The sequence below is a fragment of the Acomys minous genome (assembly GCF_964271855.1).
Source record: "Acomys minous genome assembly, chromosome: 17".
Classification (NCBI taxonomy): Eukaryota; Metazoa; Chordata; class Mammalia; order Rodentia; family Muridae; genus Acomys; species Acomys minous.
In genome coordinates, this window is record NC_140500.1 from 26,079,943 (window position 1) to 26,095,880 (window position 15,938).

A 15,938-nucleotide genomic window follows, 5' to 3' on the forward strand; every position below is an offset into this window, starting at 1 on the left:
TCTCCCCTCCCCTCCCCTGCAGCTGGTGAGGTCACTGGCTGTCCCATTGTCCAGATGGAGGTGTGATCTGAGTCTAATTGTCTTAGGTCCTTTTGAAATGCAATTCTCCCCTCCCTGGCAAGAAATTGAGAAACCAGGCCCTGTTCGACAGGGTCTTATCTGCAGAGCCATAAAAGGAAGGTGTTGGTAATCTTGTCTCTGCCGTCTCCTGGACACTCTGTGACACTCTGTCGCATTTTGGAATTAGCAAGAGGGGCTTTCCCAAAGTAGCCTTGGGGGTAGGTAGAGATATTGAAGCATCCTATTAGGAAGGGCCCCAGGCATCTTTTCCCAGATCGAAAAGTGAAAACAAGGGACATCTTTGAACCTTGTCCTTGGTTTTGGGATCTGCTCTTGGCTATGCGGGAGGGGTGTGCCCATGTTCCCAGATGGCCTGAGGGGCAGTTTTTCCAGAAAGCTGATTCAGGGTTTGGTGGGATTTGCTTACCGATTCTTCAGATGTCCTCTTAGCCACTGGTCCCCCTCCTTGGCACAGTACCTGTCCTGTTTTGGGTGAGACCATGAGCCTAGTCCTAGTGGGGTATGGCACCCTCTGTGTCTTGTCTCCCTTCATTCAAGGAATGGCAGACAGAGAGGCCAGTGAGATAGCTCTGCCTGAAAACCTGCTTGCCCTGCAAGCAAGAGGACCTGAGTTGATCTCCAGCACCCACAAAAAAAAAAAGGCATGAAGACCTCAATTCAACCACAGTGAAAGATGGGTGTGCTGAGGCGTGCTTATAATCCCAGAGCTAGAGAGGCAGAGACAGGCAGGTCCCTGGGTCTTGCTGGCCAGCCCTGCCAAATCTGTGAGCCCCAGGTCCTTGTCTCGGAAGACAAGGTGAGTAGCTCCTAAGGCAGAACACAGGGTGTGAGGCAGTGTGATGGGGAGCTGTCCTGGGAGACAAGACTACCAACACCTTTTTTTGTTTTGATTTGATTTTTGGTTTTTTGAGACAGGGTTTCCTTGTGTAGCCTTGGCTGTCCTAGACTCACTTGTAGACTCACAGCCATCTACCTGCCTCTGCCTCCCAAGTGCTGGGATTAAAGATGTGCACCACCACATCCGACTCCAACACCTTCTTTTTATTGTCCTGGGAGTTAAACCCAGTAGGATAGGGCCTGGCTTCTCAAGGACTTCTGACTCCCACTGCGGAAATGCACACGCACTCCCACACATTGCACACACCAGAACATGCACACGGGGTGGAGGGGGGGGGGAAGAGCATCAGGAATAGACACTGCTGAGTCTGTGGCATAGTGGGGTGGCTTGTGCAGGGCAGGTCTGCCTTCCAAAGGAGGCACATCTTACTTGATCTGCTTCAGCTACCAACTGGAGCGCTTTGTCTGCCTGACTTTCCCCAACTCTTCGGGCATTGTTTTGTTTTGTTTTAGTTTTTCGAGACAGCGTCTTTCTGTGTTAGCCTTGACTGTCCTGGACTTGCTTTGTAGACCAGGCTGGCCTCGAACTCACAGCGATCCAACTGCCTGTCTCCCGAGTGCTAGGATCAAAAGTGTGCACCACTGCCTGGTGGGATTTCTTTGTTGTTGTGGTCTGTTTTTGTTGTTGTTTGTTTTTTGTTTTGGGGGGTTTGTTTGGTTTGGTTAGTTTTTTGTTTTCTCAAGACAGGGTTTTTCTATGTAGCCTTGGCTGTCCTGGACTTTATAGACCAGGCTGGCCTCAAACTCAGAGATCTGCCTGCCTCTGCCTCCCTGAGTGCTGGGATTACAGATGTGCACTACCTCTCACCTGACTTTGTCTGTCTGTTTTTTTGAGAGAGTCTCTCAACATAGCCCTGGCTGTCCTGGAACCACTATGAAGACCAGCCTGGGCTCGAACTCACAGAGATCTGCCTACCTCAGCTTCCCTAGTGCTGGGATTAAAGGCGTATGTCACCATACCCTGACCCCCACTTGCTCTCTATGTCTGAGAATTCCTCCTGTGCTCTGGGTGCCTCCTGGGTTCCAGGTGTAAGAGGGCTCTCTTCTTCTTCTTGAAGCTGCCCCAAAAGTCACCACCAGAGGGCAGCAGAACAGTTCAGAAGAGCAGCCTGGCTTAGGAAAGCCTCTGGCTCCCCTCCCCATCCCCCACCCCACCCCCCAAGCCTTAGGACAGCTTTCCTGGGGTAGGGTCTCTCCGGTTGCTCTATGGCTATGGCTTGCTAGCCTTGTATCTTTGAGATGGCTTGGTTTTACTTTCATCTGTGACTGTTTCATGTCCAGATAACCCCCACCCACTCAAAACACACACACACACACACACACACACACACACACACACACACACACACATACACACACAGCTTATCTAACCTGTAGTGGGGAATTCTCTTTTGCAAGAGATTTCTATGTAATAATCTCTTACCCAAACCCAGGTGCTGCCCCATGCAGTTAGCACTGCGTCCGTCCTTGTCTCAGAGTCTGATCATGCCCCTGCAGCAGAGGCAGAGTGAGTCCAGTGTGCTGGAGGAAACTGAGATCCAAAGTCACCAGAAGTCAGTGTATGTGTGTGTGTGTGTGTGTGTGTGTGTGTGTGTGTGTGTCTTTGTGTATTATATTCAGAGCTGGGTATGTGATTTCAAAAGGCATTTGGAAAGGGCTGCTTGGACTCAGAAGCGTATTTGGTAAAGAAATCAGACATATGTAGCTTGGGAGAGAACACATAAAAGGCATGTTTCTTGTTTTCAAACACTGGAGAGCTGTCAAATGGAAAGGGATTAGACAGTGCGGCTCCAGCAGGCAGAAATTACAAGGAGGCGTATTTTGGTTTCATATGAGAAGGAACTTTCTAGTGATAGAATAATTTTTTTTTAAAAAAAGAAAGAAGGAAGCTGGGTGTGGTGGCACACGCCTTTAATCCCAGCACTCAGGAGGCAGAGGCAGGCAGATCACTGAGTTCGAGGCTAGCCTGGTCTATAAAGTGAGTCCAGGACAGCCAGGGTTATCTGAGATTCGATCTTGCTCCAGTTGGTATGTCAAGGGTTGAGGGCATTCCTGGAAGAGTTTTCAGGGATGGCTCACTCAGAATAGTGCCCAGGCTGCTTCCTTAAGAGCACATAATGCTCTTCCGGAGTTCAGTTCCCAACACCTACATTAGACCGCTCATGACTGTCTCTGGGGAGATCCAGCACCCTCTGCTGGCCTCCACAGGCACTGCACTCACATGCGTATTTCTGTACAAAGACATACACACACATGCACAATTAAAATAGTTTCGTTTTTAAAGAGCATCCTGAACTATCTTACTATCCCAGCATTCACTGCTACAGTCAGCAATGGGGCAAGTGTCCTTTGTAGCAGCCGGATCACAGTGGAGCCTCCTACCACTGGGTGAAGGTTTCATGGGGTGTTTACACATGACCAGAGCTGATCACTATTAATTGTGAAAAGCTGATTCATTCAGTGTGCTCTGGTTTCTGCATCACTGTGTGGAGCCAAGGTAATCAGGAAGTAGGGATCAATCCAGACCTTTCCTTTGAGATCCATACTATTGCTTATTTATATGTGCATGTGCACACCTATGTTCCTGTGTGCAGGAGCTAGAGGTCACAAGAGGTCATGAGCCACCTGACATGGGTGCTGCTCCAGCCTTCTGTAAGAGCAGCAACTACTCTTAACTGTGGGGTCATCTCCCTGGTCTTCAGACCTTTTAATTGGTTATGGGTTTCTGCCTCTTCACCCTTGGGGACTGGACTGTGGTGTCCCCTTCTCATTATGGAGATGTGGGAGAGACCCAAAAGGAGAACAGGACATTCTAGCCTGTACAATGACAAATCCAAGAGAAGTCTGTGACCTGGCAACAACCACTTCTCTCACCATCTGATCCCATATAAGTGTCATTTGTTATTTGTTAAATCAGCTTTAAGGGGATATCATTAAAGGCATATACAATTTGCTATTTAAGCCGGGTGTGGTGGCGCACGCCTTTAATCTCAGCACTCGGGAGGCAGAGGTAGGTGGATCGCTGTGAGTTCAAGTTCAGTCTGGTCTACAAAGTGAGTCCAGGACAGCCAAGGCCACACAGAGAAACCCTGTCTTGAAAAACAAAAACAAAACCAAAAAACCAACAATTCACCATTTAAAAGTGTCTTCAGTGTATTTACTAGATGTGCAACTGTAACCACTAACCCCAGAGCATTTGTATTGACCCTTAACTGTCACTGTCTAATCCCCAGCTCCAGCCCTAGGCTACAGCAAATCTGTCTCAATGGATTTTTTTTTTCCATTTTGGACATTCCTATAAATGAGATCAAACAATACATGGCAGTTATACTTGATGCAGATATTTAAAGGTTTATCCATGTCATGAACTATATTAGAACTTCACTCCTGTCAGTATCTCACTGTATGGATAAAAGCACGTTGTGTTTAGCCTCTCTCCGGCTATTATGAATCATGCTGCAGCAAACATCCGTTGGGAAACATTTGGGCACATATCTTTGTTTCCGTTGGGCATATTTTTAGGAGTAGAATTGCTGGGTCATCTGGGAACTCTATTAATTTCCAAAGCATCTGCACCCAATAAATTCCCCTTCCACAGTGCATTAGAACATGCACCATGGCAGATTTTAAGTAGATTGCTGTTCCAATAAAGAGGAACATAGTTGGGACTCTCTATAGAAAAATGACCGTTGGCTGAAACTTCAGGTGTGGCTCCCCAAGTGCTCATGAATTGGGAGGCAGTGTGAGGCCTGAGGAAGAGAGAGAAACCACAGGACTATTCTAGACACTGTTGTCTAGTTTACTTTCTATTCCTGGCCTCTGCCAGGGTCCCACAGACAGTGGCAGCCATGAAGAAGACAGACACACAGATGTATAGCTTAGGGGTGGGAGCAAAAAGGTGTCTAAAGAAGCTATTCTTGGCCCAGATAGATGGCTCAGAGGTTAAGAGCACTGACTGCTCTTCCGGAGGTCCTGAGTTCAATTCCCAGCAACCATGTGATGGCTCATAGCCATCTATAGTGTGATCTGATGCTCTCTTCTGGCAGGCAGGTGTACATGCAGGCAGAGCCCTGTATACATAATAAACAAACAAACAAACAAACACATCTTTGTTGAAGAAGAAGAAGAAGAAGAAGAAGCAGCAGCAGCAGCAGCAGCAAGGGTGCAGAGTTTGCTCTGTTAATCTCAATTTCTTCTCCAGTCTCATTCTGTTAGTTCAAATGGTCCATAAATTGGAGGAAGTCCATTCTCCCTTTATTTACAGCTTCCTCCAAGGATGGATGTACAACGGATAGAGTGTGAGTCAGTGTCACAGAGCAGAGCTAGGGTCAAGAAGCAAAAGTCAAAAGCAGCCAGGGACAATACAAAATGGAAAGAGCAGGCATTCCTCTGGACAGCTGCCCTACAGCCAAGCAGAGGGAAGGAAAGGCCTTCTTCAGAGGAGAGAGTGACCTGTGTGTCATCTACTGTCCCCTCCTGCAGGTAGCCGGGAGACTGCCTTCACCTATGCAGTGAGTGCCGCCGGTGTGGTGAACGCCATCAGCCGAGCTTGCCGAGAGGGCGAGCTGTCCACCTGTGGCTGCAGCCGTGCTGCGAGGCCCAAGGACCTGCCACGGGACTGGCTGTGGGGTGGCTGTGGGGACAACGTGGAGTACGGCTACCGCTTCGCCAAGGAGTTTGTGGATGCCCGAGAGCGTGAGAAGAACTTCGCCAAGGGATCAGAGGAGCAGGGCCGAGCCCTCATGAACCTGCTGAACAACGAGGCTGGCCGCCGGGTAAGCTGCCCTGCCCTCCCGAGCACTGCTACGGAGGCCACGGGTGCCGGACTGCATGCCTTGTCACTGAGCTGGTCCTTTTCCGTGTGCACCACTTGGAGTGCAATTACCTTTCTTTTTTAGGGGATGTGGGGAGTGTTTTTGTGTTTGTTTGTTTGGTAGTGGTGGCAGCATGTTTGTTTTCAGACAGTATCTCACTCTGTAGCTCTGGCTGGCCTGGCATGCTTGCCAGGCTGGCCTCAAACTCAGAGATCCATCTGCCTTTGCCTCCTGAGTGCTGGGATTGAAGGTGTGTGTGTGCAGGTGAAGATGACACATGCAGCCTGTGTCTGTTTTATTTATTTATTTTATATACAGTGCTCTGTCTGCATGTAACACCTACCCACCAGAAGAGGGCACCAGATCTCATTAGAGATGGTTATGAACCACTATGTGGTTGCTGGGAATTGAACTCAGGACCTTTAGAAGTGCAGCCTGCTCTTAACCTCTAAGCCATCTCTCCAGCCCTGTTTTGTTTTGATATTTATTTATGTATATGAGTGCTCTATCTGCATGAACACTGCCTCAGATCACATTATAGATGGTTGTGAGCCACCATGTGGTTGCCAGGAATTGAACTCAGGACCTCTGGAAGTGCAGACAGTGCTCTTATCTGCTGAGCCATCTCTCCAGCCCCTCTGTATCTGCTTTTTAAAATGAGGTCTTGTTGCCACGTCTGGCTTCAAGCTCCTGAGCTCAGGACATCTTTTTGCGCCCCCTCCTAGGAGCTCTCCTGAATGTCATCACTTTTCTAACTTTATCACTTCAGATGACACCGGTCCCTCTAGAACTAAGATACGATGCTTGGTCTTGGCCCACCCTCCTCAGGATGATTGGATGGTTAGGCCATTAAGCCTGGCCTGGGACTTATGGTTTGTTACAGCATCAGGAGAGCCTAGGGCTGACTTTGAGGTGCTGCTATGGAGCAGATACAGAGCCACAGCCCAGAAGCACGTGCAGGGGTAATGGCAGAAGCGGTCTGCACTGGCAGGCTTAGATTGAAGTGTGAGTGAGGACACATCTGTCTTCTTAGGGTTTAGTAAAAGCTAAACGTGGGTGTCTTGTTACAGCAGTACATGCCTGGTTGTACACACACACACACACACACACACACACACACACACACACACACACACCATTCTTCCCACTACCTCTGGGGACAGCACAATGGCACCTGCGCTTCCCCCCCCCCCCACCAGACAGGGTTTCTCTGTGTAGCCTTGACTATCCTGGACTCACTCTGTAGACCAGGTTGGCCTCGAACTCACAGAGATCCGCCTGCCTCTGCCTCCCGAGTGCTGGGATTAAAGGTGTGCGCCACCATGCCTGGCTGGCACTCCTTTACTCCTGGCAGCTTCCTTAAATGTTGCCTCTGAGGACAGCTGCCCTGCTGTGGCCCATTGCCCATCTCTTTTTCTCTTGAATGTCTGCTTTCTAGCCTCTTTCAAAAGTGGACATCTACAATCCCAGGTAGAAGGGGGACTGAGGCCAGGCTTGGTGAGACCCTACCTCAAAAATAAAACAAAGCCGGGCATGGTGGCACACGCCTCTAATCCCAGACCCAAGATAGATCTGAGCTCAAAGGCCACCCACTCCCCAGGCCTCATGCCCTGAGCCTGAGTGATGCGTTTCATTGTTCTTATGCTGCTTTTCGATGATGAAGGACAGCTAGGCTAGTCACTCTTCTCTGTGCTGCTGCTGAAGGACAGCTAGGCTAGCTGCTCTTCTCTGTGCTGCTGCTGAAGGACAGCTAGGCTAGCCACTCTTCTCTGTGCTGCTGAAGGACAGCTAGGCTAGCCACTCTTCTCTGTGCTGCTGAAGGACAGCTAGGCTAGCCGCTCTTCTCTGTGCTGCTGCTGAAGGACAGCTAGGCTAGCCGCTCTTCTCTGTGCTGCTGCTGAAGGACAGCTAGGCTAGCCACTCTTCTCTGTGCTGCTGAAGGACAGCTAGGCTAACCGCTCTTCTCTGTGCTGCTGCTGAAGGACAGCTAGGCTAACCGCTCTTCTCTGTGCTGATGATGAAGGACAGCTAGGCTGGCCGCTCTTCTCTGTGCTGATGATGAAGGACAGCTAGGCTAGCCGCTCTTCTCTGTACCACCACTTCCCATGTTTGCAGCCTGGCACACGTGAGTGTTGCCGCCTAATGGTTAAGTAAGAGGTCCACTTCATAGAGTGAGGGAGAGGGATGTGGCAGCCCAGCTTCCAGCTCGTCTCTGGCGCTGTGACGTTGCCAGGAGCCAGGCAGCACCCTGATCGGTACTGAAGGGAGAGGGGAGACATCACCTTCCTTCCCTTCACAGTGTGACCCTGCTTTTGCTGGCTTCTCCTTTTATTGCCCTTCATCATCTGTTTGTGCTGGCCCCTTGTCTGGCTGGGTGGCCCCTTGATGACCTCTTTCCTGCCTTCCTCTGTCTGGCTCCCAGGCTTTAGCTCCTTCCCCCAGGCTGCACACCTCTTTCTCAGTGATTTCTCTCTCTCTGTCTCTGTCTCCGTCTGTCTGTCTGTCTCTCTGTCTCTCTCTGTCTCTCTCTCTCTGTCTCTGTCTCTGTCTCTGTCTCTCTCTCTGTCTCTGTCTCTCTGTGTGTCTCTGTCTCTGTCTCTGTCTCTCTGTCTCTGTCTCTGTCTCTGTCTCTCTGTCTCTCTCTCTCTCTCTCTCTCTCTCTCTCTCTCTCTCTCTCTGCTACAGGCTGGGAACACTTGCCTGTACTTTTTGTTTGTTTGTTTTGGTTTTTTGAGACAGGGTTTCTCTGTGTAGCCTTGGCTGTCCTGGACTCACCTTGTAGACCAGGCTGGCCTCGAACTCACAGTGATCCACCTGCCTCTGCCTCCCGAGTGCTGGGATTAAAAGTGTGCTCCACCACCGCCCGGCCTCATACTTTTTTTTTTTTTTTAAGATTTATTTATTTATTTGTTATGTATACAATGCTCTGCCTGCATGTACACCTGCAGGCCAGGAGAGGGCATCAGATCACATTATAGATAGTTGGGAGCCATCATGTGGTTGCTGGGAATTGAACTTAAGACCTCCGGAAGAGCAGTCAGGGCTCTTAACCACTGAGCCATCTCTCCAGCCCTCCCCGATGCTTTTTTTTTTTTTAAACCACTGTCTAGGGAACTCTATCCATCAATCACCACCTGGGACATTGGTACTATGTTTAGATCCCACCTCCTCGCATGCACAGGAACGTCTCCAGGGAGGATTGCACAATGGCAGGGTTGAAAAGAGCCCAGACTAGTACTTTAAGACCAGAATAAGCAAGAACAGCAGCAGATGATCTGCCATCTGCCACCATGCCCACAGCAGAAGTCCCGTGTGCTTTGGCGGGAGCCTCTCACTCTGGAAGCTCCCTCTGGACACGGAGGCAAGACCAGCAGGGTGGTACTGCTCAGCCACACAGTACCACACACAGGGATGTCTATGCGGGTAAGGCCTCTGGGGAGAGTGGGAGCCTTTGTCTAATGCTGACGACATACCTGTCATGTACCAAGTACATGGAATCTTAATATTGGGGTGTGTGGCAAAAGCCCCGTTCCTCTACAAAAACGAAAACAGCACTTATTGTACAGACCTAGCAAGACTGGAACTGGCTATGTAGCCCAGGCTGACCTCAGATTCCCAGCAGTCAGCCTGCTTCTGCCTTTTGAGTGATAGGATTATAGGAATTAGCCTCCAAGCCTAGAGAAAAAAACAAAACAGAAAACAACCCAGGGGAAAAACAAAACTAGAGAGTGTTAAAAATGACACAGGGGGACTGGAGAGATGGCTCAGATGTTAAGAGCACTGTCTGTTCTTCCAGAGGTCCCGAGTTCAATTCCCAGCAACCACATGGTGGCTCATATAGGGACATCTGGTGTCCCATTCTGGTGTGCAGGTGTACATATAGGCAAAACACTGTATACATAATAAATAAATCTTAAAAAAAAAAAGAAAAGAAAAGAAAAGTGACACAAAGAGTCAGGTGGTGGTGGCGTACCCACACTCCTTTGATTCCAGTAGAGGCAGGCTAATTGAGTTGGAGGTCAGCCTGGTCTACAGAGTGAGTTCCAGGACAGCCAAAGCTACACAGAGAAACCCTATCCTGAAAAGTATCCGCCCCCAAAAAGAAAGAAAGTAAAAGAGAAAAAGAATGACACAGAGTTTCTCTATGTAGCCCAGGCTAGCCTCAAACTCATGACAGTCATCCCCCCTTCGCTTTTCAGAATGCTGGGGTTACAGGTACAACTGTGCACTGGGACTGAAATATTTGTTTAAAATGTAGTCATTTATTATATATACAGTGCTTTGCCTGCATGTAACGGCTGCAGGCCAGAAGAGGGCCCCAGATGTCTTTGGAGATGGTTGTGAGCCACCATGTGATTGCTAGGAATTGAACTCAGGACCTTTGGAAGAGCATCCATCTCTCCAGCCCGACTAAAACATTTTTTAAAAAGCATTTTGTCATCTTTTGTTTTGTGGCACTGGGGATCAAATTGAGGCTCTTCCACATGCTAAGGCAAATGCTCTACCACGCACTATATCACCAACTCCATAGTGTATATAGTCTATTAGTGTTTTAGTGAGCAGGAAGGGCCCCAAATTAACATTACCTCCTCTTTCGTCCCAGAAGTATCAGTCATGAAAAAAAAAAAAAGAATAAATATTAGGATGTCTGCAGTTTCTTCTTCAAGGGCAAGGATTGGATGGCTTTCTAAACAGTGATGAGAAGCAGCCTTTCTCCTCAGACTCTTCATGTGTCATGTCCACATCTGTGAGGTGGCCACTCCCTTCCTCCTCCCCCTGCTGTTTACCCCCCTTTAGAGACATTTATCCTGCTCCCTGGAGGCTCAGCAGCTGCAGAGTACACAGCCTTCCTCCGTGAGGCAAGGACCATTTCTAGAGAAAGGCAGGCTAGAACTCAGGCCTGTGATTTAGGCCAGAAGGTAACTGCAGGGCCTGCCTGTTAGTTCTTGTTGGGAGGGGGTATCCTTGGAAGCTGTCAGGCCGAGCGCTGGTGCCTTTAGCCTTGGGGAAGGCCTCCCTTCCTTCCCTGGGCTGAGCTTAGGCTGTGCAGTTGGCGTGTAGACTCTCTTCTGGATGGGCCTAATTGGTGCCCAAGACTCTCTAGAGATTCAGCCATGGGAATAATTCCCTATTAGGAAAATAGCCTCCTCCCCCCTGCCCCCCCCCACAGGGTTTCTCTGTGTAGCCTTGACTGTCCTGGACTTGCTTTGTAGACCAGGCTGGTCTTCAACTCACAGCGATCTGCCTGCCTCTGCCTCTTGAGTGCTGGGATTAAAGGCGTGCGCCACCACTACCCGGCTAGGAAAACAACCTTTTAAAGTGTCCAAGAAGGCTGGGCATGGGTGGCGCACGCCTTTAATCCTAGCACTTGGGAGGCAGAGGCAGGCGGATCGCTGTGAGTTTGAGGCCAGCCTGGTCTACAAAGGGAGTTCAGGACAGCCAAGATAACACAGAGAAACCCTGTCTCTAAACAACAACAACAACAACAACAAAACAAAAAAGCCCAAATAAAGTGTCCAAGAGCTGGTGATGTCTGTTTCTGGCACCTGTGGTGGCCTCTGCTTAGTGTTGAGTAAAAACATTGTTCTTGGACTCTTGAAAAGAAATCTAAGACAAACTCTGGAGAGATGAGCCCCAACTCTGTTGAGGATGACAGCTGTAGCCCAGGAAAACGTTCATGGCCCAGAGTCATTGCTATCCTGCTGTCTGCCCCCCAGGCCAGCTGCCAAGGGTGGCACAACGGCGCGCCCCTGCTAGGGAGTACTTAGTGACCAGACTTCCGCTCTACTCTGCCTTATAGTTTTGATTTGGGAATAGCCCAAGTTCAAGTCCACTCCACAGTGTCAAGATTCAGTGACTTCCAAGGTCAGTTTGTTCTGGAACAAGTGCTCATGTGGGTAGGCCCGCCATCCTCCTCCCATGGCGTGGGTTTGGCCCCATGCTCCCAGCCTTTCCCAGCTGGGTGTGAGGGGTGAAGGGTGGTCCTATTTACAGATGTGGCGGCTCACAGGAAGCTCCTGATAGCCAAAAGTCCACTGGAGAACAGGAACCATTCCGTTTTGGAGGAATTTAACAGAGAGGGTTTTCAGGTACCCCAGGCCATGACAGCGTGTGAAACAGCCAAATTCCTTCTTTTCTGACTTGTGCTCCATATTGTGCAAGAGCTAGATACACTGTGTTGAGTTTTATCTGTTTGAAGAGATTTCATCAACGTGGAAAGTCGGAGCCAGGAGCATCATCAGCTCACAGTGGCCAGCTGCTTCGGCGGCTGTGGCAAGATCACTTGAGCCCAAAAGTTTAAATGGTATGAGAAGCCTAACAAGACTCCATTGAAAGGGAGTGAGGTGGGGGGTGGGAGGAGTGGGTGCCTGCAGAGCATAAGGCTCTGGGCTTGATCCTGGGCACTATATAAACTGGTCACGGTGGCACGTGATGGTGGCATCCGCCTGTAGTCTTGAAACTGTAGAAGCAGAAGGATCCAAGATTCACAGTCATCTGTGGCCGTGGAGCACGGTTGAGGCCAGCCTGGGTTATATGACAGTGACAGTAGATTATTTTACAAAAGTTCAAGGGGCTGGGGAGCTGGGTCGGTGAGTAGAAGCAGTTGCTCCCCAAGTCTAATAAACCCAAGCTGGGGTCTCCAGAACCTCTGCAAACGGTCTATGGAGAACCGGAGAATGACGCAGCAGCAGTGGGCCAGCCAGCCTGGCGCATGTGGTGAGGTGGCACAAGTGAGAGGGGCCAGCAGGATGGCTCAGCAGGTAAAGGCACTTTGCCGAGCCAGCCTGGGTTCGATCTCTGGAACCCCCACAGAGGCGGAGCTGTCCTCTGACCTCCACATGCACTGTAATAACTTTATGAGAGAATGTGACCAGAGAGGGCCTGCCTCAAAACAAGGCAGAAGGGAAGACCCGATTATGCAAAAGTCCTCTGATGCCTATGTGAGTACTGCAACATCTTTATGTGTACCACCTGTCTCTGTCTGTCTGTCTGTCTGTCTGTCTGTCTCTCTCTCTCTCTCTCTCTCTCTCACACACACACACACACTCATGCACACACAAATTCAAAAACAACCTTTTTGTTGTTCAGGTTAGTTTTGTTTTGTTGAGACGGGGTTTCTCTTCGTGTGACCCTGGCTCTCTTATCCTGGATCTCACTTTGTAGACCAGGCTGGCCTCGAACTCACTGAGATCCGCCTGCCTCTGCCTCCTGAGTGCTGGGATTTTAAAGGCGTGAGCCACCACCACCAGGCTCTAAAAACAACTTTTGAAGATGATATTTGGGAGTAACTGTAGGACTTGGTTCTCTCCTTCTAACAAGTAAGCTCCAGGAATTGAACTCGGGCTGCCAGGCTTGGCCGCAAGCCCCTTTTTTCCTACCGAGCTCACTGGCCCACCTCTCCACCTGCTTGACCTTGTCTGTGCCTGTCTCTCCTTACTCTCATCTCTCTCCGCCCCCAGGCTGTGTATAAGATGGCTGATGTCGCCTGCAAATGTCACGGAGTCTCAGGGTCCTGCAGCCTGAAGACCTGCTGGCTCCAGCTGGCAGAGTTCCGCAAGGTGGGGGACCGGTTGAAAGAGAAGTATGACAGCGCCGCGGCCATGCGCATCACCCGCCAGGGCAAGCTGGAACTGGCCAACAGCCGCTTCAACCAGCCCACCCCAGAGGACCTGGTCTATGTGGACCCCAGCCCTGACTACTGCCTGCGTAATGAGACCACAGGCTCACTGGGCACCCAGGGGCGCCTCTGCAACAAGACCTCAGAGGGCACGGATGGCTGTGAGCTCATGTGCTGTGGCCGAGGCTACGACCGCTTCAAGAGCATCCAGGTGGAGCGCTGCCACTGCAGATTCCACTGGTGTTGCTTTGTCAGATGCAAAAAGTGCACTGAGATCGTGGACCAGTATGTCTGCAAATGACTGCACCCGTGCTCCCAGCCCACTCCTCTCTGCCTCACAAGAGTGGACCAGTATGTCTGCAAATGACTGCACCCGTGCTCCCAGCCCACTCCTCGCTGCCTCACAAGAGTCTATATTATATAAATCTATCTAAATATATTTTATATTTGTACAAAAGGATGAAAGAGAAGAAAAACGGAGAAGAGCTCGAGAGATGCTGGCCCTCTGTGAGGACTGGGCTTTGCTGGTGATTTACAGCCAGTGGGAGAGAACCGGGCTTTTCCCCTGCTTTCTGGGCAGGACTCTCAGAACACTGGCTTGAGAGCATCTTTGCGCCATAGCCTCCAGGAGAGAGGTGGTGATTAGATCAAGGGGGTGGGCCTGTTTCAAATCCGCAGTCCTTTTGGGAAGATGAGTGTCTGTGACCCTGGCCGGGAGACCCAGAGCCCCTGTGGAAAGTGGAGAGACGTGACAACCCCGATCGTGGCCCAGGTCTTCCCCAGATGGCCATGGCTTTAGTAAGGGGCCCCTGTGGTAGCTTCTTTTCTCATCTGAGAGCACACTTGCAGGAAAGGCTCCTTCCCCAACACTGGGGGCGAGGTCTCAAGTCACTCTGTGCCTCCCTGGACTCTGGATCTGCCTTCTGATGAGAATGTCACCAGCTCCTGCCATAAGCTCCTATGCCATGTCACGTGCTACACCAAGGAAGACATGAAGCAAACCTGGGTTCCGGTTGGGGAACAAGTGCTTGTCGTACTGCCGTCCTGCACAGGACAGGAAACTGTTGCTGCTGCCGTCACTTCCTCTCAAGGGAGGCTTCACGGACTACAGGGCATGCTGGCAAGGTCAGGTCAACTGCCTGTCTGTCATCTCTGCCCGCGTGTACAGTGTCCCTCCGACATTAAACATCTTTTACTGAGGTGTCTCTCCCTCTCCTTATTTGGGCACACAATTATCTCTCGTGATTCTCATTTGATACTTTATATTTGGTGCTAAGGATGAAACCCAGGGCATCTTGATATTATGGAGTTTGTGATCCTTCAGAAAAGACCATAGACTTAATCCAATTACGATTAAAGATTTATTAATTAGCTACTAGCAGGACAAACAGTCTCGGAGCCAAATCTGAAATTGCCGTGAGAAGGGAGGTCAGGAAGGATTTGTTTTCAAGTCTTCTCTTCGTGCTTTGCATTCCAACCATAGTCTCCCAGTCCTCCCAGTTGCTCCTCCCACATCTCCTCTCCCCCTCCCCCCTCCCCCCCCTTCCACTCCTCCTCCCTTTAAGGGGAGGGCCTCTCTTCCTTTCTTTCTTTTATTAATATATTTATTTATTCACTTTACATCCCGATCGTAGCCCCCTCCCTCCTCTCCTCCCAGTTCCACCCTCATCCTCCTCCCTCTCCCCTGTTCCTCGGAAAAGGGGATCCCCCTCCTACCCACCCACCCCAGCACATCAGGTCCTCTTGCCCTGTGGTCCAGCAAGGCAGTCCCCAACCAGGGGAAGTGCTTGAAAAGCATGCAACAGAGACAGCCCCTGCTCCCCTTCCTGGTGGACCCGCACGGAGCCTGAGCTACATCTGTGTGGAGGACCTAGGTCTACTCCATGCATGGTCCTTGGTGCTTCCGACTCCACAGGCCCATCTGGGCTCTGGTCAGTTGGCTCTGTTGGTCTTCTTGTGGTGCTCTTGTCACTTTTTATCCCACCCTCACCCCACTTTCCCACTAGACTCCCTCCGCTCCACCCAGTGTTTGCCTGTGAGTCTCAGCATCTGTTTCACACTGCTGCTGGGTAGAGCCTCTCAGAGGACAGCTCGGCTAGGCTCCTGTCTGCAAGCATAGCAGAGTGTGGTTGATAGTGTCAGGGGTTGGTTCTTTCCCGTGGGGTGGGTCTTGGGTTGGGCCAGGCATTGGTTGGACATTCCATCAATGGGGGCGGGGATTTTCAAAGGAGAAAACCATAGGAAGATCTTCAATATCTAGTCAAGTGAGCAAGCAAGCAAGCAAAAAGTGTTCTGCTCTGTTCTGCCAAGGTAACTGACCCAAGACAATCTTTCTATATCTATAGAAGCAAAACAACAACAACAGAAAAAACCAAACATGTAGACATATCATAACAAGTAAGAGTTGAGGTTGTAAAAGTTTGGGTAGAGGGTCACTGAGTCAGGGTTACTGGGAACTTATCTTCTACGACCTGGACTTGGAGACAAATGACTGACTAGTGGGTACCAAGATGGATGCAGAGCATAGG

The 15,938-nt window shown here is 50.2% G+C and overlaps 1 protein-coding gene across 5 annotated transcripts in view; it reads left to right on the forward strand.

Annotated features, from left to right (window-relative positions):
- The window catches only part of WNT5B (Wnt family member 5B), a 116,724-nt gene extending 102,115 nt beyond the window's left edge, over positions 1–14,609 (forward strand). For all 5 annotated transcript variants that reach the window (XM_084766126.1, XM_084766123.1, XM_084766122.1 and 2 more), the window contains 2 exons: positions 5,461–5,753; positions 13,253–14,609. In XM_084766126.1, coding sequence (XP_084622252.1) covers positions 5,461–5,753; positions 13,253–13,711 — 752 coding nt within the window. In that variant the 3' untranslated portion in view covers positions 13,712–14,609. The remainder of the gene's footprint in view (positions 1–5,460; positions 5,754–13,252) is intronic.
- Positions 14,610–15,938: the final 1,329 nt, after the last annotated feature.